The sequence below is a fragment of the Hyperolius riggenbachi genome, chromosome 6, assembly GCF_040937935.1.
Source record: "Hyperolius riggenbachi isolate aHypRig1 chromosome 6, aHypRig1.pri, whole genome shotgun sequence".
In the NCBI taxonomy this organism is placed as follows: domain Eukaryota; kingdom Metazoa; phylum Chordata; class Amphibia; order Anura; family Hyperoliidae; genus Hyperolius; species Hyperolius riggenbachi.
The window spans coordinates 320,813,871-320,836,374 of record NC_090651.1 but is presented as its reverse complement, the minus strand read 5'-3'; the positions used below and the strand labels follow the sequence as shown (position 1 = coordinate 320,836,374).

The window sequence follows — 22,504 nt, the reverse complement described above, 5'->3', positions numbered from 1 at the left end:
CTACTAATTGGTATGAATTTTAAGCCTCTTTTCCACGGACTGCCTGGTAACTGCTCGCTGCTGCCTGGTAACTGCTCGCTGAGCACACAACTCAACAGTCTGTGGAAAAGAGGCCTAAAAGTAAACTTGAATAGTGATGGTTAATGAGATTTTGGCTTGCAAGTAAATTTTATGCAGATTGTATACAGCTGAGAATTGGGCCTATCAAATGCATTTCCTGTCATAGTTGGTTGGCCTGATTTGGAACTGCATACAGTGTGCATTTCATCAGCATGCAATTGGGAATTATTACCTTATCTTATTGACCATCTTTAGAATTTAGTATGCTTTTGAATCTGTAAATAATACATAATTAAATTGATTATGATTGAGGCAAGGTTCACAATTATATGTGCAGCAAACGGGCATGTTTTTTTCCCACATACATCTTTGGACACAGTGTACTCCAAGTCCAACTTGTCCACTTCCATCTTCTGAGTGACATAACTCCCAATTAAATTGAAGCTAGGGACAGTATAGGGAGGTGCTGGGTTAAAGGTGAGAAAATACTGCTGGACTTGTGAAGAGCTTGCAATTTATAAATCATGCAGCCATATCATTGGTCGGATTAACACGCCCCCTAAACTTCTGCACCAATCCAGTGAAGAGGCAGACGACTCCACCACACAGCAACACCAGCAATCTTCCACAGCAACAACTATTTATATCAGCAAAAGAGAAGCAGTGAGCCAGCTACAGCAGCTCAGCCTATAAACTTCATAGTGGGAAATTTTGTGCCAATACACCACAATAGTCTTTAGTATTATTACATGCAGTATAGTTTTTTTTTCATGGGGACAAGGGGTAGCATTCCCATGAGGCTGCTGCTCAACGACACTGCTGTCTTTTCATTTCTTCCAAGTAATGTTGAGCTGATTTGTTTCTAACATAGTGTATACAGATCTCTGCAGCAAACAGTGAATTACAGTAGAAATCCCAGCTACCGTGTTTCCCCGAAAATAAGACTTCTATTAATGTTTGCCCCAAAAGATGTGCTAAGGCTTATTTTCAGGGGATGTCTCATTCCTATGAACACACAAGTTCCTGTGCTGTGTGTCCTCCTGCCTTCCCCACGGTGCCGCCTCGTCCTCTGCTGGATCCACCTCTTATGTGCCTGTGTCCCCCTTGTACCTTTATGCTGGGTACACACAGTGCATTCCTGCACTCGATTCCCCGTTCGATTTGCGGAAGCTCGATTATTTCCAACATGTCCGATTCCCATTTCGATGGATAGATAGGTCGATTCTCATGCAAAGGATGCCAAATCGACCTAACAATCATCGAAACGCGATCGGAAATGCTCGGAGATAATCGAACAGCCGGGAATCGAGCGGGGCATCGAGTGCGGGAACGCGCCGTGTGTACCCAGCTTTGTGCCCGTGTCCCCCTTGTACCTTTAGTGTCTTCCTGATGTCCCACCCTCTGCCAGCGTCGTCCTCTATCCCCTGTCCTCATGTGTTCCGTGTACCCCTATGTCCTCTGTGTCCTCTGCTGTGTCTTTCACTGTCCTTCTGGTTTCCCACCCTGTACCTGTGTTCTCCTCTATCCCTGTCCTCTGTTGTATCTTCCACTGTCCCCCATGTTCTCCTGATGTCCCACCCTGTACCTGTGTTCTCCTCAATCCCTTGTCCTCCTTTGCCCCATGTCCCTCTATGTCCTCCACTGTCTCTTCCACTGTCCTCCTGGTATCCCCGTGTCCTCCGATGTCCCCCTGCATCCCTTTCTTTCCCCCAGCTCCATGCCGCTGTGTCACAAAGTTTCAGCCTATGGGGAAGAAGTACGCCAACTTGTGCTTCTTGGTACCAGTAATAACACACCAGTTGCCATACTTTTTTCCCCTTATGCCAGCAAGTTTACAGATAAGGCTGTACAGTGGAATCCACTGAAATGTTCTGAACAGTAATAAAGACAGAGGACTGGACACTCTGCCTTCCCTCATAGATGATCCTCTGGCTGCCATTGACATGCAAGAACCATCTTCTAATGACACGTTTGTCACACAATATACACACGGACCTCACCTGTGTCAAGTCAGAATTCCCAACCCTATGCCAATATAAAAGGTCGCTCAGTGGGGGAAGCAGAGCCATCACTCTAGGTTACAGCTCTGACTTCAACAGTGGGCAAAGCATGTTGTGAACTGGTTAGGGGTTAAAAATACCTTTTTACCAGTTCACAGGGATGTGGGGGGTGGGGGGGGGGGGTGGGGGTTGAGGAAGTCTGGTCTTATTTGAAAATTAAAAAAAAGCATCACTTGATCACTTGCAGGTTCAGACCTGATCAGACTGATAAGATATCAAAAATCTTTGTAGACACAGTAGAAATTTCTTGGTTGAAGCGGGCAAGCGGAGGGGGCCGCCTCTGCTGAAAATTTAACGTGTGTACATCGGCCATGATCCCCCTGATGAGCCGGTGAGCGATCTGCTTGGTGGATCATCTTGGCCGAGCACCAACTGAGACCATTGTTCTCCTACTCACCCGGCCTACTGTACGCCACAGACTCGGACTCAAATTGTCACCCTGGGGATCAGGTCCCGATTCCTACTGGGCGACGATGTGTGTATGAGGCTTTACAGTGTTTGCTAAGCATCACTTTTCAGTTCCATCACTAACTTTGTTTTCAGAATGCCATCGTCAGTAGCAGATACTGTAGCGGCAGACTGAATGCCTAATGGTGGTGAGTGTAAACGTCACTGGATGCTGTGGAGGGGCACAGTGTATCAGCTCAGGATAAGCTGTGAGCGCACTGTTGTGCATCTGGCCTACAATGGACCTAGACTAAATCTAGTGATACTTAAAACCCTAACACTACCTGTCCTTTCTTTAACATCTTCAACAAAGTTATCTCATTTGAGATAAGTGCACTGCTTTTGACCTCAATCGGCAAAACTCATTGTGCTGTAAATTCTTGGAATGTTTTATTCTCTCTCTGCTAACAGAAAATACAGAAACTAAAAGCAAACCTTTTATTTTATTGTCTAATACTGCCCCCTAGTGACAAATGGCCAAAAATACACATTACAGCAGTACTATTTAGTAAGAAGGAAATGTAACAAATAAGAAATAAAGTGCTAAAATAAATTGGCCTGGAGCACTTGCAAGCCTTTAAATAAATTGGCTGCTGAAGGGTTATATCTGGCACCCAAATTATTTTCATTGCAATCTATAACCTTATAGCTAAGGTTGAGATATTATATTGCAGACTTAATCTTCATTCTCTGTAATAGTCTCCGTTCATTAGAGCTTATTGGTAAGAAAAAAGCACATAGTTTTTTAAAAAAAAAATCTCAGTTCTGTATAAGAAATAGTCCTTCACGCTTCACGGCTCCTGGCATGAGAAATGACGCAGTGGCTCACAAGTCCTCCATCTCCTGCCCATCACTGTTGACGTGTCGCCACCATTTTATTCCATTTCAGAACTATTAGGCCCGTTAGCAGGCCACGCAGCAGCGTAAATCGCAGGACTTGAATTTACACACTACTTTTCAGAGTACATCATCTGTTTACCACGACGACAAAACTAAAGTCCAAACCCCGGAAGGCTGGTTAATCTCATTGTTATAAGCATTCTTTAACATAATTGATAATACCTCTTCCATCTATCCACCACTTACTGCTGGGCCAAGTGTCTGCAATCTTAATCAGAAAGTGGCACTTGAATTTCTAAGAGAATTTGAGTATAATTTCACTCAGTACTGAACATATCCTGCTGAGATGAATGTAGTGTATTAAACCCCGGCACATCGCTAATTCCATGCTAGCACTCGGGGTAACTATAAAGAACCCACATTGTTCGCTTGTTGCCAGCATTTGGGCTGTTCTTATTCAAGCAGAATAAGTCGACCTGCATTGCGAGACGTCCTTTCTGTCTCAAAAAAAATGATGTATTAGGCCATTACTGCTTGAGGAATAAACCTATTTTCCCAACAAGATGCTGAGAACCTGAAGTGAGAGGCTTATGGAGGTTGCCCTGTTTATATCCTTTTAAAGTGGGATTGTCAGCCATAAAATCAAATTCCATTTACGCACTGCTCTGTGTTTATTATGCAGTCTACAACCTGACCCAGCATTTCAAGCATCCCAATACAATCATAAATGTTTCTGCTGTAATGAATCTTATCTCAGTCAGCCTGTCTCTATTCTGTTACATTGCCGAGGAGAGGGAAGCTGGTTATCTCCCCTCCTACATTCCTGCTCCTCACTGATTGGCTGAGGGCAATTCAGTGTGACGTGCGGCTGAGAAGGGAAATACACCTCAGCCCTCTGAAGAATGGTGAAATACGGTCTATGCTGAGCTCACATGTGTTTACTAAGCAAGCTAGATATGACCGTGCAGTTTCTTGGAGGAGTAAGGGATGACATCAGGATTGTCTTCAACCATGAGTTTTCTGCCATGTTTGTTTCTGCATTTTTGAAATGGCGTTTTTTATGCCTTTGCATTTTTCGTGTGTTTGTGTGAACCTTGTTGCATTGTGGGAAATGAGGGCTGTTTCCAACTACCAAGTAACTAGTATTTATATCTATAAAAAAGACAACCTTTTAGCCTATCACAATGTTAGTGGGTGTGGTTATAGATAGTGGCAGATTGTGCTGTCTAGTTTTTTTTTTTTCTCGTCTGCCAGCAGTAAAGATGATGATGTGCAGGCTCATTGTGGATCAAACAATATGAACAAATTACGTGGCGAATAGCAATCATTTCTTGATTTCTCTTCTACTTTTTAACTTCTCACTTTGCAATGTATTGATTTGATTTGATCTTTTTCCACTTTTCACTAAAGTTCCTCTTTAATGTTGTTTGTTTTTTTATTGTTTTTCTATTGTATGCTTTTTGCTACTCCTTCTTCTTCTATAGAAGCTGTTAATGTAAGTAAAATTGTGTTTTTCTCTTAGGACTGTCGGGGTTGTTTGAGACTGGCCTCCATCATGCCGGCAGCGGTAACCCAGACGCTTCGGTGATGAATCTAATATCTGCCCTGGAATCCCGAGGTCCCCAGCCTGGACCCTCTGCCTCCTCCCTCCTCTCCCAGTTCCGCACACCGTCATGGCAGACAGGTACCGCAACATCCAGCTACAAACACTTTATAAATGAATCTTTTGTCTAATATTAATACAACAGCGACTATAACGATTCTCTAATTGCGTTCTGAAGGTGTTGCAAATTCATAGCAAATTTTAGCAGAATAAATCCGAAAATTTACTGGCTCCTTATTGTTTACATATACTTGTACTGTACCATCATTTTATGCACATATACCTGTCAGTGCTCCCCTCTCTCTTCCCCAGGGAAGACCCAGCGTGTTTATGTACAGTGCCTAGCACACAACTAATTATGCTGTGTTCATTTTTTTCTTTCTTTGCCTGAAAGAGTTAAACATCAGGTATGTAAGTGGCAGTTCCTGTCTGGGTCATGCTAACCACAAGAAAATGTATGCGTGCTCAACACCAAGCTTAACCCTTACAAGTCTGGCTGTGCAAATCTAGCTAAATTGGCTTATCATGAGGCATTGCTCATGCAAAAATGCATTTGCTTTCGCATGCCAAACTTTGCAGGGTCAAAAAACTAATACCGCGAAGCGGTTGCCCTGCGGGAATTAGTTCAAGCGTGGCCCTCCCCGGCGCTGGCCACGCTTTAGGCTTGTCGTCTGCGCCACCCAGCCTCCCCCTCCGGGGTGCCGCTGTGGTCCCTAGGCAGTGAGAGAGCCTGAGGCCCCACAGCCCCCCCCGGTTGTATGGGGGCATTGGGAAGCTCCCTGTGGCGCTCCTGGATAGTGCTATGTAGCATGAACTAATTCCCGCAGGGCAACCGCTTCGCGGTATTAGTTTTTGACCCTGCAAAGTTTGGCATGCGAAAGCAAATGCAATTTTGCATGAGCAAGCCCTCATGATAAGCCAAATTAGCCAGATTTGCACAGCCAGACTTGTAAGGGTTAAGCTTGGTGTTGAGCGCGCATACATTTTCTTGTGGTTAGCAACCTGTCTGGGTCAGACTACAGTGTGACCCTCACTAATAAGAATTTACAACTATAAAACACTTTCCTTGCAGAAAGTAGCTTCTTAGAGCAGGAAAAATGGTCAACAGTTCATAGATTATAGCTCTGGCATACTCCAATTAATGTGTCATTGAGCAAAAACAATAAAACAGTAAAAACTTAAAAAGTAGATTTAAATGTAAAATAAAACTGTGGAATATCTTAAAAAGTAATTAGTAGGAGAAGGAGGATAGATACAATTGTTTATTTCGTTTATTTTCACTCGGTTGTCATGAATGTTCGTTTTGGGTGACCAGAGCTGCACGTGTGTGTACTGAGCTTTTTTGATTGGTTAAACCCTTTAACATACAGTGGTTTGCAAAAGTATTCGGCCCCCTTGAAGCTTTCCACATTTTGTCACATTACTGCCACAAACAAGAATCAATTTTATTGGAATTCGACGTGAAAGACCAATACAAAGTGGTGTACACGTGAGAAGTGGAACGAAAATCCTACATGATTCCAAACATAAAAAAAAAAAAAAAAAAATAACTGCAAAGTTTGGTGCGCGTAATTATTCAGCCCCCTGAGTCAATACTTTGTAGAACCACCTTTTGCTGCAATTACAGCTGCCAGTCTTTTAGGGTATGTCTCTACCAGCTTTGCACATCTAGAGACTGAAATCCTTGCCCATTCTTCTTTGCAAAACAGCTCCAGCTCAGTCAGATTAGATGGACATCGTTTGTGAACAGCAGTTTTCATATCTTGCCACAGATTCTCAATTGGATTTAGATCTGGACTTTGACTGGGCCATTCTAACACATGTTTTGTATGTTTTGTTTTAAACCATTCCATTGTTGCCCTGGCTTTATGTTTAGGGTCGTCGTCCTGCTGGAAGGTGAACCTCCGCCCCAATCTCAAGTTTTTTTGCAGACTCCAAGAGGTTTTCTTCCAGGATTTCCCTGTATTTGGCTCCATCCATCTTCCCATCAACTCTGACCCCTGCTGAAAAGAAGCACCCCCAGAGAATGATGCTGCCACCACCATATTTGACAGTGGGGATGGTGTGTTCAGAGTGATGTGCAGTGTTAGTTTTCCGCCACACATAGCTTTTTGCATTTTGGCCAAAAAGTTCCATTTTGGTCTCATCTGACCAATGCACCTTCTTCCACATGTTTGCTGTGTCCCCCACATGGCTTGAGGCAATCTGCAAACAGGACTTCTTATGCTTTTCTGTTAGCAATGGCTTTCTTCTTGCCACTCTTACATAAAGGCCAACTTTGTCCAGGGCACGACTAATAGTTGTCCTATGGACAGATTCCCCCACCTGAGCTGTAGATCTCTGCAGCTCGTCCAGAGTCACCATGGGCCTCTTGGCTGCATTTCTGATCAGCGTACTCCTTGTTTGGCCTGTGAGTTTAGGTGGATGGCTTTGTCTTGGTAGGTGTACAGTTGTGCCATACTCCTTCCATTTCTGAATGATCGCTTGAACAGTGCTCCGTGGGATGTGCAAGGCTTTGAAAATCTTTTTGTAGCCTAAGCCTGCTTTAAATTTCTCAATAACTTTATCCCTGACCTGTCTGGTGTGTTCTTTGGACTTCATGGTGTTGCACCTAATATTCTCTTAGACAACCTCTGAGGCCGTCACAGAGCAGCTGTATTTGTACTGACATTAGATTACACACAAGTGCACTCTATTTAGTCATTAGCACTCATCAGGCAATGTCTATGGGCAACTGACTGCACTCAGACCAAAGGGGGCTAAATAATTGCGCACACCCCACTTTGCAGTTATTTATTTGTAAAAAAAATGTTTGGAATCATGTATGGTTTTTGTTCCACTTCTCATGTGTACACCACTTTGTATTGGACTTTCACGTGGAATTCCAATAAAATTGATTCATGTTTGTGGCAGTAATGTGACAAAATGTGGAAAACTTCAAGGGGGCCGAATACTTTTGTAAACCACTGTACCAAAATATATTTATTTTCAAGTTTACATGTTTGCTGTGACTTTATTAGTGTTGATATACTGTATGGCATAATTTTTAACCTGCAAACCCAGATTTTAGTTAATAATTTTGCAGCTTAACCAATAAGCGTTACTAATTGTATTTTTAATAAGAGAGTATGCAGTTTGAAACCTGGATATATTACCGTTCAAGCGTTTGTGAGCCTCGAGAACCACTATCATGAAAATGTAAACATTTAAAATGCATATATTGTTATTTAGTATATATATCGCCGACTTCTGCTGCAGCGCTGTACAGTGTATATTGCCTTGTTACTTTACTGTCCTCAGAGGTGCTCCGCCTCCTTATCTCTTTCCCCTCCGGATTCCCTGTAATTCTACTGAAGGTTCCTATGACAAGCTTGATTTAGCTTAAAGGGACACTACAGGGAAAAACGGTAAAATTTAAAATATGTGCAAACATATACTATTAAGAAGTACATTTTTTCCAGAGTAAAATGAGCCATAAATTACTTTTCTCCTATGTTGCTGTCACTTACAGTAGGTAGCAGAAATCTGACAGAAGTGACAGGCTTTGGACTAGTCCATCTCTTTATAGGGGATTCTCAGGGATATATTTATTTTCAAAAGCACTTAGTGAATGGCAGTTGCTCTGTCCAACTGCCCCAAAACTGTATAGGGAGCAGGCAAGCTGGCCAGCATCATTGTTTAAATCCTTTTTAGGGAATATCTTTATAAAGAATAAAAGCCTTACTGAGAATCCCCTCTGAAGAGATGGACTAGTCCAAAACCTGTCACTTCTGTCAGATTTCTACTACCTACTGTAAGTGACAGCAACATAGGAGAAAAGTAATTTATGGCTCATTTTACTCTGGAAAAAAATGTACTTCTAATTTGTATATGTTTCCACATATTTTAAATTTTACAGTTTTTCACCGTAGTGCCCCTTTAACATGGCCTCAGTGCTCTTCTTAACCACTTAATGACAATCAGACTTATAAAAACGTCCTGCTAGAGCCTTTTAACGGCTCCAAGACGTTTTTATAAGTCACGGTGCTGCTGTGCACGTGTGTTCCCGCGAGCGTGCACGTGAGAGTGGTGAAGAAAAAAACTCCTCCATAGAAAAAATACACCTTTATTTCCAAATAATGTCACCATACTTTGTACTAGGGACATAATTCAAATCTTGTGATAACCAGGACAAATAGGCAGATAAAATGTGTGGGCTTTATGTACAGTAGCAGTGTTTATATTAAAACTATAGGGGATGCAATTGGAGAAATGGTGTATTTTTTCATTTTTTCCCCCCTTGTTTTTCCCTTTAAAATGCATAGAAAATAAAGTAATTACTGAAAACAAATATCAACCCCCAAAAGCCTAATTAGTGGTGAAAAAAACAAGATCTAGCTCATTTCATTGTGATTAGTAGTGATTAAGCTATTGGCAAATGAAAGGGATGAGCATGGAAAGGTGAAAATCGCTCTTGGCCGTTAGGGTAAAAACTTCTTTAGGGTGAAGTGGTTAATACAGTATTTGAAAGTCTCATACTCTGTGTAAGCATAGGAGCTGTTTAATATACAGCATTTAGAAATATTTTACTTTTTTTTTTAACTCCTAGGTGTGAGGTTTCTTTTATGCTGCAAATCACAATTCTGGTTTGCGATTATGATTTGCGATTTTCACTGGATGCTGGCAACAAGAAAAACGCAGAAAAAGTGCAGCATGCAGGACTTTTTTAATCGTATCAAAAATTGGAGTCATGTGTAGTTTAAAAGAGCACTCGTAGAGGTTTTTTTTAAAATATTTTGTGAGGAAATGTTTAGTGTTCATTGCATTTTGTTTACAGTGCATCTGTTTATGTTCAGCCTTCTAATATGTATATATTTTTTCCTTTTTGTTTTAGCCATGCACACTCCCGCTCCAGCAGAACTCTTTATATCTGGAGCCGGTACATTTCCATCATCCTCTGCCCTTTCGGCTTACCAGCACCCAGCCTCATTCAGCGGTAGAAGCTTCCCTGTAACATCTTCATTGACCCTTCAAGACGCCACCTTCAGCCCCACTTCAAATGGACTCCTCTCTCCTCACGATCCCCTTCTTCATATTAAGTCATCCCAGTCCTCTGTTCCATCTTCTCTGAGTTTCGACCGACTGGGCAGCACGGTATTGGGTACTGGATTGCCATCTCAGAGCTCAGCCTATCGTAGTGCTCAGGAGTCTGCATCACGGCATCTCCCTTCCCAGTTCAACCTCCTGTCCTCATCTCTCGGACCTTCTGAGCAAACATCCCAACTCTACAATGCCTCTGTGTTCTCAAGCTCCCCTGCCTCTTCAATTGAAAGAGCGATGCCCCGGCAAGACAGCGTTATCAAGCACTACCAGCGGCCCTCCAGTGCGCAGTCCCAGCTTCCCTCTGCTGCAGCTGCTGCCCACTCCTTGCAGCACTATCTAAGCTGTGGAGGTAGTTACCAGCAAATGCAGCACCGTTCCAGCTTGTCCTGTAGCCCACTGGGAGACCAGTCACCTGTTAGTAGTGAGGGCTCGCAACAGAAAAGCTCACAAGCACGCCAAGAACAGTCTCAAAGCTACAGACCAATAATCCAGTCCCCAGGTTATTCAACATCATCTTCTTCCAACAAGTCCAAAAGCTACTCAGCGTCCAGGCAGACTCCTCGATCCACCGCCACTCCAAAGTGCCAAAGTATTGCCACCACTGGACAGACACACTACTCCTCTTCTTCCACTCCAAAGCCCAGCTCTGTCATCGCTAGCCAGCCTCAAGCATACTCTCCTGGACAGCCGCAAAATCTTCTTTCTATGTCCCAATCACAAAGTTATTCTCAGTCTCAGAATCTTTCAGCTGTTACTCAGTCACAAGGCTTTACATCAAGTCAAGCCCAAGACCTGACCAGTGGGAGTAAATCCCAAAGTTATTCAACTAGTCAGTCTCAAGGTTTGCAGACGTGTGTGAGCCAGAATCAGACCTACTCACCGGAGCATTTACAAGGCTTGTCTTCAGTAGGACAGATTCCAAATTACAGCGTTCAAACAGAGTCCCATGTGTCTGCCAGTCAGGCTCCTAGTTATGTTCCTGCTCATTCACAAGGTCTACCAACTGCTAGTCCATCCCTAAGCTACAGTACTTGCCATTCACCGGCCATGTCCAGTCATGGCCAATCTATTGGTTATTCTTCGGTCAGTCATGGACAGAATTTATCAGATTCAAGTCCCTCTCAAATAATCCGGCCTCTTCAGTCCCCTACATCAAGTCGCTCTCAAAGTGTAGCTTCCCCCGGTCAGTCTCAGAAATATTTGACTTCTGTGCTTTCACCCTCATACATGCAGGCCTCACATTCACAAAGTTATCAAAATTCCCAGCCCAGTTTAGAAAGAACACCTTCCTACAGCAAACCAAAATCTGATTCTGATCTTCTCTCTAGTGAAAGGACAGATGATGAAGACTTTCTTATTCAACACCTATTACAGTCACAAAGTCCTCCTCGAGTCTCCTCTGAAAGCCTGGTGGAGTGTGAGGACAGGTCTAGTAAATCAATGGGCTATGAAATGAGCAAAACGGAAGAGAGATACCATCTACAAAGTGTTATAAGGACTAATTCTAACTTGGATAACCAAGGTTTAGAGATGTCTCTTCAAAGTCTAAAAGACAAGAAAAAAACTGATCGCCATAAGGATTATGCCAACCAGAGATCAACACCAGAGTCTTTGGGAACATCAGTTGTTCACTATAGTCACCAGACTGGTCCCATGGATTCCTACACTCAGGATATCAAGAAGTCAGTAGACCATATGCCACACATGGACACCTCAAGTAAAGACATGTATTCAGCTCATTCAAATCTGCAAAAGACTCCCGAACATGCCTCACAAGCTCATAGAATGGTGGAGAGCCAGTCCATAGAGACTCACAACATGCTTCAAAGCCAACAAGGCACTCCAATGATGATGGATACCTCCCCAGATCTGCCACTTTCTCTTACACACCAGCCAACCACTCAGCAATCACAACTACTGCAGTCGGTCCTTACTCATACACAGAGCCAGCTGCAGTCACACCAGAGAAAAGTACAGACGCCCATGGATGTTCACCTCATGGAGCCGCAAAGGATCCAAGCTGAAGCACAATCTCCGCAGCTACAGATGCAATTGCAGTCACAGGCTCTGGAGGCCCACTTACAGTCCCAGCAAATGCAAGCCCATGTACGCTCTCAGTCTTTGGAGGTACACTCTCGATCTCAATCAATAGAGGCACAGCTGATGGATTCCCACCAAATGCAGTCAGACCAGCAGTCTCCTCAGTTACAGGCACAAATGCAGACAGAACGCATGCAAGCAGAGATGCAACCTGAAAGGATGCAGCAATCCCTTCAATCAGAGAGCATGGAAGGACTTCCTCAGAATGATGGCATGCAAGCATTATCTCGGCCTCAAGAAATCCAGGACTTCTTGGAACCTGACTTGAACTTGGAGTCACATTTGGGGCAGAACGGATCTGTGCAAGGTCAACAACATCTCTTATCTGATGCAGGCGATCCCTTGCATTTGGATGCAGAGTCCTCCCAACAGGTGCCTCAAGGTCAAATGGAGCCAAAAGACCAGTTTGATAGTCCAAGTCCTCAAGGTTCAAAGCAAAGGTTTGTTCCTTTGACATCTATATGCTTTCCTGATTCTCTTTTGCAAGATGAAGAGAGAAGCTTTTTCCCTGGAATGGAAGATATGTTTTGCCAACAGTCCTGTGGTAATGATGAATTTCCCAAGTCAAGTTGTGCTGATGATGGTTCCCAAAGCATGGACAGAAATGAGGCAATGAAAAACAGTTATGAAATGATGCAGTCTAGCCAAGGCTATTCAGGTTTCTGCACTTCTGATAGTAACGACAATCAGCAGAATGTTCACTTGGGTCTTGACTCTGTATCTGTAAAACATGAACTACCATCCACTGTCAACACAGAACAGTTAGGACTAATTCAGTCTAGTCATGGCCAGCAGACTTCAGAAGTGAAACCTGGCCTAACTTCACCCATTTTCTGTTCTTCCAAACCCAAAAAACTTCTCAAGACATCGTCATTCCACCTGCTAAAAAAGAGGGAACCTTCTTTTCAGCCTCCCAAGAAAAACTATGCTCAAGAGTATGAATTTGAAGATGATGAAGACAAGGAGGATGTCCCTGCAGATATTAGGTTAAATAGTCGTAGGCTGCCTGATCTTCTCCCAGATCTTATATCTAGCTGTCGTACTCGCCCCAACATTAGTCCAATGGGAGATATTGACTTTTGTCCACCAAATAACATGGATGGTCCAAAGAGAAGAGGCAGGAAGCCCACAAAACCGAAAAGAGAGGGACCACCAAGGCCTAGAGGAAGGCCGAGAATCAGACCCCTTGTAGAACCACATGTTTTAGGACATGATGGTGTTAGAAGGCCTCGTGGGAGAGGTAGAGGGAGAGGAAGGAGGATGTCCGATGAGGGAAGAGCAAGTATACCAATGGAGCCACTGAAACCACTAAAGGTATGCAATATATTATTGTACAATAATTACATTGCTTTCATATACAGTTAGATTTTTTGCAATTAGGTATATGGTAGATCTTTTCATGACTTTGATTGTTTACTTGGATTACTACTTTGCGCCACTATTTGATCATATGTCAGCTAAAGTCTGATCACAAATTGATTAAAAAAATGTCACCACTGCTGACTATGTTAACGTTTGATGGAGTACAAAGCTCAGCAGTTGTTACCACTCCCCCTGATATATCTCCCTACATAAGGCCAGACTGATTCATTTATATTGCTGTGTTGCCACTAGGATTTGTCCTGGCTTGAGTTTAATGAAGAGGTCCGAAAACCTTGGCTAGATTGTCTCAGGAAATATAGGTATATTGACAAATACTCTTGCAGCTCTACTGCTGAGTTAATCTGGCATGACCTACAATATTTGCTTTTGAAAGCCGTTGTTCACACTCAAGTTAACCAGTGAATGTAAAGGCCCATACACACGTCTGATTTTTATAAACGACGGGTCGTTTGGACGTCCCATCGTTCATTCGTTCGGACGCCAAATCGGGCGTGTGTACAATCCGTCGTTCAGCTGATAAGACTGGTCTCGCTCTAAACTAGTCTTATCAGCTGAACGACGGACTGTACACACACCTGATTTGGCGTCCGAACGACGGGACGTCCAAACGACCCCTCGTTTAAAAAAATCCGACGTGTGTATGGGCCTTAACAGAACGTGGTTATCACTCGTGGCATGTGAAATTAGTGTTTTAGATTACAAAGCTGAAAAGATACTTTTTGCTTTGGAGTTGGTATATGTTCTCCATGTTTTCATGTGTTCTTTTCTGGTGCTACTAGTTTTTCCCACTGCTCAAGAGCATATGTTTATGTAAATTGGCATATGACTTAATGTTACCTACAGTCAGAAAACACCAGATGCCTACAGCAACAATCTAGAGCCGTTATTTCAGATAAACTAAAATCAGTGACTTTGGGCAAATGCTCCATTTTGCCTAGTCCTCATTGCATGATTGTGTTCCTTTCATATAGTTATAGGGAATTCCTCAAGCCAAATACCTTTTTTTGTGTGTTTTGTTTTAATACTCTAATTTGCTATAAACTAAACAAGCCTCGCCCACAGCTTTTCCAGTGCCTTGGCATTGTAGCAAGGGCTTATGGGCGCTCAGTCTGGGCAGGAGGAGGTTTCTAGCCAGAGATTTCAGGGGAGGAGGGAGGGGGAAAGGGAGTGAATTTGTCACAGGCTGAGGGCTGAAGATGCAGATCAGCTTTCATGTGTGTAATGTGACAAACAGAACATAGCCGCTCTCATTTTATCACAGTGAGAAATAATCATATACTGTTGAAGCTGTTTGCAGCTAGATTTGCTGTGTAAACTATCTAAACTTTAGATAAGATATATAGACAAGTTACTTGTTAGAGTTCATTTTATCTCGGATCCGCTTTAAATTATCTTCATGTATATGCTAGGATAGGAACATTAGATAATCCATTTTGGAACATGGACAGATGTGAATAAATCTATGTATTTTGTAGAGGGCCATCTGGTATGCTGGCATTATAGGTCCATACAGATGCTAAAGAATTCTCACACAAAACGATCAATAGTGATCGCTCCAGTTGACAGTTTTAGGAATGACTGCTGTAGAGATAGGGTGTAACTAAACAACCTAACAGCCTGTTCTGTGAGGGTGAGGGGCTTTTGGTGGTTGAACAGAACATCCTGAACAATAGCAGTCATTTATGTTAATTGCTTAGTGATCTGACATGGTGGATAGCTAAGCACAACGCAACACCTCAAATCACTCTAAATCTTTGCATGAGATGATCATGAACAATCGTCAATGAAAATATAGCATCTGTATGTAGCTTATAGCAATATAAAAATAAGGTTATAAAAGGTTGTGAGAACACCTTCAAATGATGCCATGAATTGGGAACTGGAGATTATTCAGCAAAGTATTACTTTGTATGAATAACTCCTATAATCAAACAAGAAACCTGTATTTTTCAGACTATAAGATGCCCCTGACCCTAACACACACCTAGGTTTAGAGGACAAAACCAGGGTAAAAAAAATATATACTAAACTTGGTGCATCCATGGTGAAGGCGCATCTTGTGGATTATGCCCCCTTTGTACCTCATGCCCCCTTATACCTCTTGTGTCTCCTTGTGTCCTCCTCTGTCCCCCTTGTGTCTGCCTCTATGCTCCTGTGTCATCCTCTATGCCCCTTTGTGTCCCCTGCGTCCTCTTTGCATGAGCACAGTACAGGGAGTCCCCGACATTGCGGCAGGTTGGAGGTTCATATTAGCAGGCATTCACAAGTTAGGAACTCTCTGCATTTGTACTATAAGACGCAGTGACTTTTTCCCCCCACTTTTGGGGGAGAAAAAGTGAGTCTTAAAGTCCAAAAAATACAGTAAATGAAAGAAAAAAGTAACTAAACATTTGATGTCTGAAAAGTCTACATTTTCTTTATTTGGTATTTTAAGTAAAGGACGGTTCATCAAATTTTAACCCCACTTCAAGGGTCTAGAAAGCTTACCGTGTTTTATGTTATCTCTTTGGTCAGATCAAGCTGCAAGTGCCAAAAGGGAATGATTCTTTACAGATGGATCAAGCTGAGATGCTTCCACCTCCCCAGGAGACCACTCTTGACAACAGCCAGACTCGAGAGAAGATCAAACAGAAGATCAAGGAGGTAGAGGAAAAGCAACCAGAAATAAAGTCGGGTTTCATGGCCTCTTTTTTGGACTTTTTGAAGTCTGGCAAAAGGCAGCAGTTACCGACAGCCAACACCAGCCCATCGAAGAACCGGCCTCCGTCTGCCCAGCAGGCTTCACAGCCTTCTTTCGGGATGACTCAGATGCTTTCTGGAACACTGGACTCTACGGAGAGTGACAGCTTAGTTATGAGCTGCACTAGCCCCTGCAAGAGGCTGGACGATGAACTGAAGAGGAATCTGGAGACCTTGCCCTCCTTCTCTTCTGATGAGGAGGACTCTGTCAGTAAAAACCAAGATCTGCAGAAGAGCATCTCTTCAGCCATTTCCGCTCTCTATGATCCCACTGACCGCAAAGAGCCAGAAAGTGCAGGTTAGTCATAGCTTCCAAGTAGGTGATACAGTATACTTGTTAAATCAACATTTAGTCAGTTGTTTTCTTTCTGATCAGCAGATGGTGTAGTGGTATCAGTTTTCTAGCTATGGGATCTTGGGCACATCCATTGTCCGATTGATGTATTGGGATTATGAAGTATGGGGTCCCAGAGCAAAGCTTTAAAGAGACTCCGTAACAAAAATTGCATCCTGTTTTTTATCCTCCTACAAGTTCCAAAAGCTATTCTAATGTGTTCTGGCTTACTGCCGCACGTTCTACTATCACCATCTCTGTAATAAATCAACTTATCTCTCACTTGTCAGACTTGTCAGCCTGTGTCTGGAAGGCTGCCAAGTTCTTCAGTGTTGTGGTTCTGTGATGCATCTCCCCCCTCCAGGCCCCTCTCTGCACACTGCCTGTGTATTATTTAGATTAGGACAGCTTCTCTCTTATCTTTTACAAGCTGGATAAATCCTCCTCTGAGCTGGCTGGGCTTTCACATACTGAGGAATTACATACAGGCAGAGCTGTCTGCACTCTGCAGGAAGAAACAGCCTGACACTTCAGTGGAAGATAGCTGCAGGGGGAAAGAAACACACAAATGATCTCTTGAGATTCAAAAGGAAGGATGTATACAACCTGCTTGTGTATGGATGTATTTTCTGTGTGTGGACATACTGTACATCAACCTACTTCCTGTTTTGGTGGCCATTTTGTTTGTTTATAAACAAACTTTTTAAAACTGTTTTTAACCACTTTTAATGCGGCGAGGAGAGGCGAAATTGTGACAGAGGGTAATAGGAGATGTCTCCTAACGCACTGGTATGTTTACTTTTGTGCGATTTTAACAATACAGATTCTCTTTAATGTGGACCCCTGTTTTCTTAATTCTCCATCACATGTCTAAACTACCACTGCAACTTACCCTGTGTATATAGATCCCTAACCAAAATTAGACAAGGTTAACACTTGAAGGAAACCTGTATCTACTCTCATGTTCATCTTTTTGGACACCCATCGTGTTTATATGCAGAGAACGTTAGCGTTTTTCAACAGCAGCTAATGCAAAAAGAAAATAGGAAATCGCACACGGGGCCATATCCTATTAATTTTACTTCTAAGTTTTCTCTAAGTAAATATTTTTAAACCTTTTTAAAAAAATACTTTTAAAGCTTCCACCAAGCAAGAAAATATCTAAAATGGGGTTGACATTACATTTGTATTTACTATGTAATATACTTTTTAGAAAAGTCAATTAACTTTTTCTCCCGAGTTCTCTCCTTGTTGATATTATCACATTTAGTCAATAAAATGCCTTTTAGACCACCAGCAGTCAAGAAAATACGAAAATTATTCTGAAAAAAAGTTATTTTAAAGTGGATCCGAGATGAACTTTTATTCATTGCATAATTGTGTTCCTTCCATATAGTTTATAGGGCATTCCTCAAGCCAAATACTTTATTGTTTTTGTTTTAATACTCTAATCCCCTATAAACTAAACAAGCCTCGCCCACAGCTTCTCCAAAACGCCAAGGCACTAAGACCCATGCAGCAAGGGCTTATGGGAGCTCAGTCTGGGCAGGTGGAGGAGGAGGCGGCTACTAGCCAGAGATTTCAGAGGCAGAGGGAAGGAGGGGAGAGTGAATTTTTCACAGGCTGAGGGGTGGAGATGCAGTTGCAGATTGCCTGTGTACTGATGACAAACAGAACATGGCCGCTCTCATTGTATCACAGGATTAAATCATCATAAACTGTTGAAGCGGTTTGCAGCTAGATTTGCTGTGTAAACTAACTAAACATTAGATAAGATATATAGACAAGTTACTTGTTATAGTTAATTTTTCCATCTCGGATCCGCTTTAACCTCCTTAGCGATAACCCCGATCTCTGAGCTGAGCTCGGGGTAAGCCGCCGCGGAGGATATCTCAGCCCCTGGTGGGGCGATTCCTGTGCTGTAAATTGCTGTACGCGCAGCCAGCACTTTTCTAGCTGCGCGTCCAGCTCGATCGCTGCCGCTCTGCGGCGATCGTCCACACGTAGCGGCGGAAGAGGCCCCCCCCCCCCCCCACGCCAGAGCCCTGCGCAGCCCGGACCAATCAGTCCCGGGCAGCGCAAAGGGCTGGATCGGATGGATCTGAAGTCAGGACGTCGGCTGACGTCCATGACGTCATTCCGATCGTAGCCATGGCGACAGGAGAAGCCAAACAGGAGATTGCGTTCTATACGCAATCTCCTGTTTACTTTTGTTGCCGGCGGCGATCGGACTAGAGGGACACATGCGCCCTCTAGTGGTGTTTTATGTAGCTACCACTCAAAACAAAAAAAAAGTATTTGGCTTGGGGAATGCCCTATAAACTATATGAAAGGAACACAATTATGCAATGAGTAAAAGTTTACCTCGGATCCACTTTAACATCTGATTTTCTTAAACAAACAAACAAATTTACAGGTTGTAAGGGTTAGGCCTGTTACTGTGGTCATTAAAATGCTAAGGCCCCGTTCACACTTGCGGTTCTCTGCCAAACGGACCGGATGACCTGACCGGATCCGGACCGGATCCGGATCGGAACCGTACGGTTCTGATCCGGATCCGGTCAGTTTGCATCAGGTGTTCATCAGGATGCGATCCGGATCCGTTTGGCAAAAGATAGTAGAAAAGGAATAAAAATGTTGGGGTCTGGGAGGTCAGCAGAAGGTGGACCTGTGGAATCAGGCCCTCCGCTGTTTAGCACTCACCTCCACCTCCGACATACTGCCAACATCTCCAGCACGTTTAAAATCACTGCTGCTCCACTCCAAAATGCTTGCCCATGTGTCCCCATCCAAAATCGCCGCTTCAATACGCATAGGAAGTGGGGTAGAACATCCGGATTTTTAGCCAGTGTGTTGTGCGCTCTCCGGTTCTCATTGGTTTGTATTGGCCGGATGGTGCAGTCCGGCTCCGCTCCGGAGACGGCTGCCGGAGGAGCCGGACCAAAAAATAGCGCATGTTGGGTCTTATGCCGGAGTCCGGATCCGGTCCGGACGAAACGGACGCATGTGAACGGACGCATAGGCTTTCATTGCTATGCCGTGCGTCCGTTCCGTCCGTTCTGCATGCGGTCCGGCTCCGGCACGGCGATTCCGGACGGCGACCGCTAATGTGAACCGGGCCTAATCTTTTGAGTTGACACCACTCTTAAGTTAATTTCATGGAAAGTATGCCTTTGATCTTGACCTGTTGAAATCTTCAGTTATTGCATCAACTATTAACTGTTTATTGACCATCTCTACTTGTCATTGTCACTAGCTTGCAGTATGCATTATGCAGGAAAGGTCAGCATCCCTTGTACAAATAAAACTTTGTTAGTCTACCTTTCAGTGCTGTTGTATTTAACAGCCCTGGGAGTTCCCATGGGTGTGGCTATGTTAATTAGAAGCCAGTCATGTGATCTGACCATTGCCTACAGAACTGAATTCTCTTTTAATTTGTAACCATAAAAAATGGTTGTTTGCAACATAAAAAAAATTGTTCAAACCAAACAACCAATGAACATGAAGAGGCAGTAGAAGACTTTGATACAGTTTTACTTTTAAGTGGAAGCTCGGGATCAAAATCAGATAATTACCTTAAAGATAATCTGTACTCTAATATTCTTACACTAAAAAGCATACCATTCTATTCCTTATTTTCTCCTGTGCCCCTCTGTGCTGTTTCTGCCACTCTCTGCTGCAATCCTGGCTTGTAATTAACAGTTTTAGGCAGTGTTTACAAACAAACTAACCAGCTTCTAATAGGCTCAGCTAAGCATAGTGTATGAGTCATTCAGAGTATGCAGGGGGCCTGCAGAGGGTGTGTATCGCTTCTATCCAATCACAAGCAGTGCTACACATTCCACACAAGCCTTAGCCCGACAGACAGGACAGAGGAAAGGAGATAAGATTTATTATAGAGACAGTGCAATTAGGAAAGGCTGCAGTAAGCCAGAGCACATTAGAACAGGCATAGGAACTTATAGGATAGAAGAACTAAGGCTGAAAAATTTGTTACAGAGTCTCTTTAACCACTTTATCCACCACTGCAATATATCTACGTCCTCTGTGACTTCATCTAAGCCACAAGTCAGTAGATATGTCTTGTAGCAGAAGCAGTACTGTGCAGGATTGGGCTTTCTCCTGTGCACATTTCTGGCACTATCTGATGCAGCACTAATTGGTGAACGGGAATATATGTTTCCTGAGCTAATGAGATTGATTTTTACCATTAAAAATACTTTTATTTTCTCAGTTCATAGTGAAAAATACACTCTGTAGCATTATTTCAGAATCAAATATCTTCACCTTAAATTGTGTCAGGAACATAATCTAAGTTTTGTGATAAGCAGTAAGAATAGCCAAAACAAAATTTGTGTTTTTTATCTACAGTAGCACTTTTTATTTTTAAACCGGAATTGGTAAAACTGAGAAATAATGTGTTTTTTCTATTTATTTTCCTTGTTTTCCTATTAAAATTCATAGAAAACAAAATTGTTGTAGGGAAAAAATGGCATACAATGAAAGCCTAGTTTGTCTTAAAAAAAAAAAACCCCAAAATGTATTTCATTTCTGTGTCATAAGTTGGGGTAAAGTTATTTCTGATTAAATAGGGATATAGCTAAACTGTCAAAACTGCACTGGTCCATAAGTGGGAAACAAGGTCTGGATGAGAAGTGGTTAAGAGAGGGAGGCCTCAGGATCCTATTGAGGCTTACCTCTCTGATCTGAAGCCCCCCGTTGCTGAGCGCAACCTCCCTCTGCATAGGGGCTGCGTAGCTCTTCCTCCAGAAGCGGTGCCCTACAATAGCCTCGCGAGCCAACCCGCGCTTGCGCAGTACCACAGAGCCCATGGTTCTGGCGTATTGCGCATGCACGGGCGGGGTCGGCTCAGTGACAGGGGACAACACAGCAGGGAGGTAAATTAAAAGGAAAGTTCAAAACGCTTAAGGCCCCCATTAAACATACCCACTTGTGCAGATCCCAGACCGTACAGCAGGGAGGGAAGCCTCAATAGGAGTTTGAGGCTTCCCTCTCTTCAGGTAAGTATCTAATTTTGTACCTGAGCTTCGGCTGGATAGTCTTTAAAGGGAAGGTTCAAGCAAAATAAAAAAATGAGTTTCACTTACCTGGGGCTTCTACCAGCCCCATGCAGCCATCCTGTGCCCTCATAATCACTCACTGCTGCTCCAGTCCCCCGCTGGCAGCTTGCCGACCTTGGAGGTCGGCAGGACGCATTGCGTACATTTTTACGCATTCCCGCTAGTGCAGGAACATTAACACATACATTTTTACGCGTTACTGGTTCAATGCGTAAAAATTTACGCATTGAGCCAGTAATGCGTAAAAATGTATGTGCTAATGTTCCTGCACTAGCGGGAATGCGTAAAAATGTACGCAATGCGTCCCGCCGACCTCCCAGGTCGGAAAGCTGCCAGCGGGGGACTGGAGCAGCAGTGAGTGACTACAAGGGCACAGGATGGCTGCATGGGGCTGGTAGAAGCCCCAGGTAAGTGAAACTCATTTTTTTTATTTTGCTTGGACATTCCCTTTAAGTCATGCTTATTGTCCACCATCATTTTAATGGTCAGTTTGTCCATCCTTCAGGGTATATGGCTTAGCAACTCAACAGATTTCTAGATGTGATGCAAATATTTCCAAGTTGATGCAGGGTTATGGAAATGTGTGCAGCTTGAAAATTATTAAATCCCACTAAGGTGGTAGTCATTTGGTCCATTTTCAACCTGTATACAACATTTCCATTATCCTGCAGGAATTCTGAATTACAATGCATTATTCCTGAGGACCATTTTTGTTGCAGTGATCTACAGCTGTTTGCTGACCTAACACTGGTTGACCAGTGTTAATTGACTTTGT

General features: G+C 43.2%; 1 protein-coding gene across 3 annotated transcripts in view; it reads left to right on the top strand.

Moving 5' to 3' along the window:
* Nucleotides 1-22,504, top strand: part of PRR12 (proline rich 12) — a 133,495-nt gene that overhangs the window by 88,742 nt on the left and 22,249 nt on the right. For all 3 annotated transcript variants that reach the window (XM_068241387.1, XM_068241389.1, XM_068241390.1), the window contains exons 3-5: nucleotides 4,930-5,091; nucleotides 9,884-13,506; nucleotides 16,090-16,612. In XM_068241387.1, the coding sequence (XP_068097488.1) occupies nucleotides 4,930-5,091; nucleotides 9,884-13,506; nucleotides 16,090-16,612 (4,308 nt within the window). The remainder of the gene's footprint in view (nucleotides 1-4,929; nucleotides 5,092-9,883; nucleotides 13,507-16,089; nucleotides 16,613-22,504) is intronic.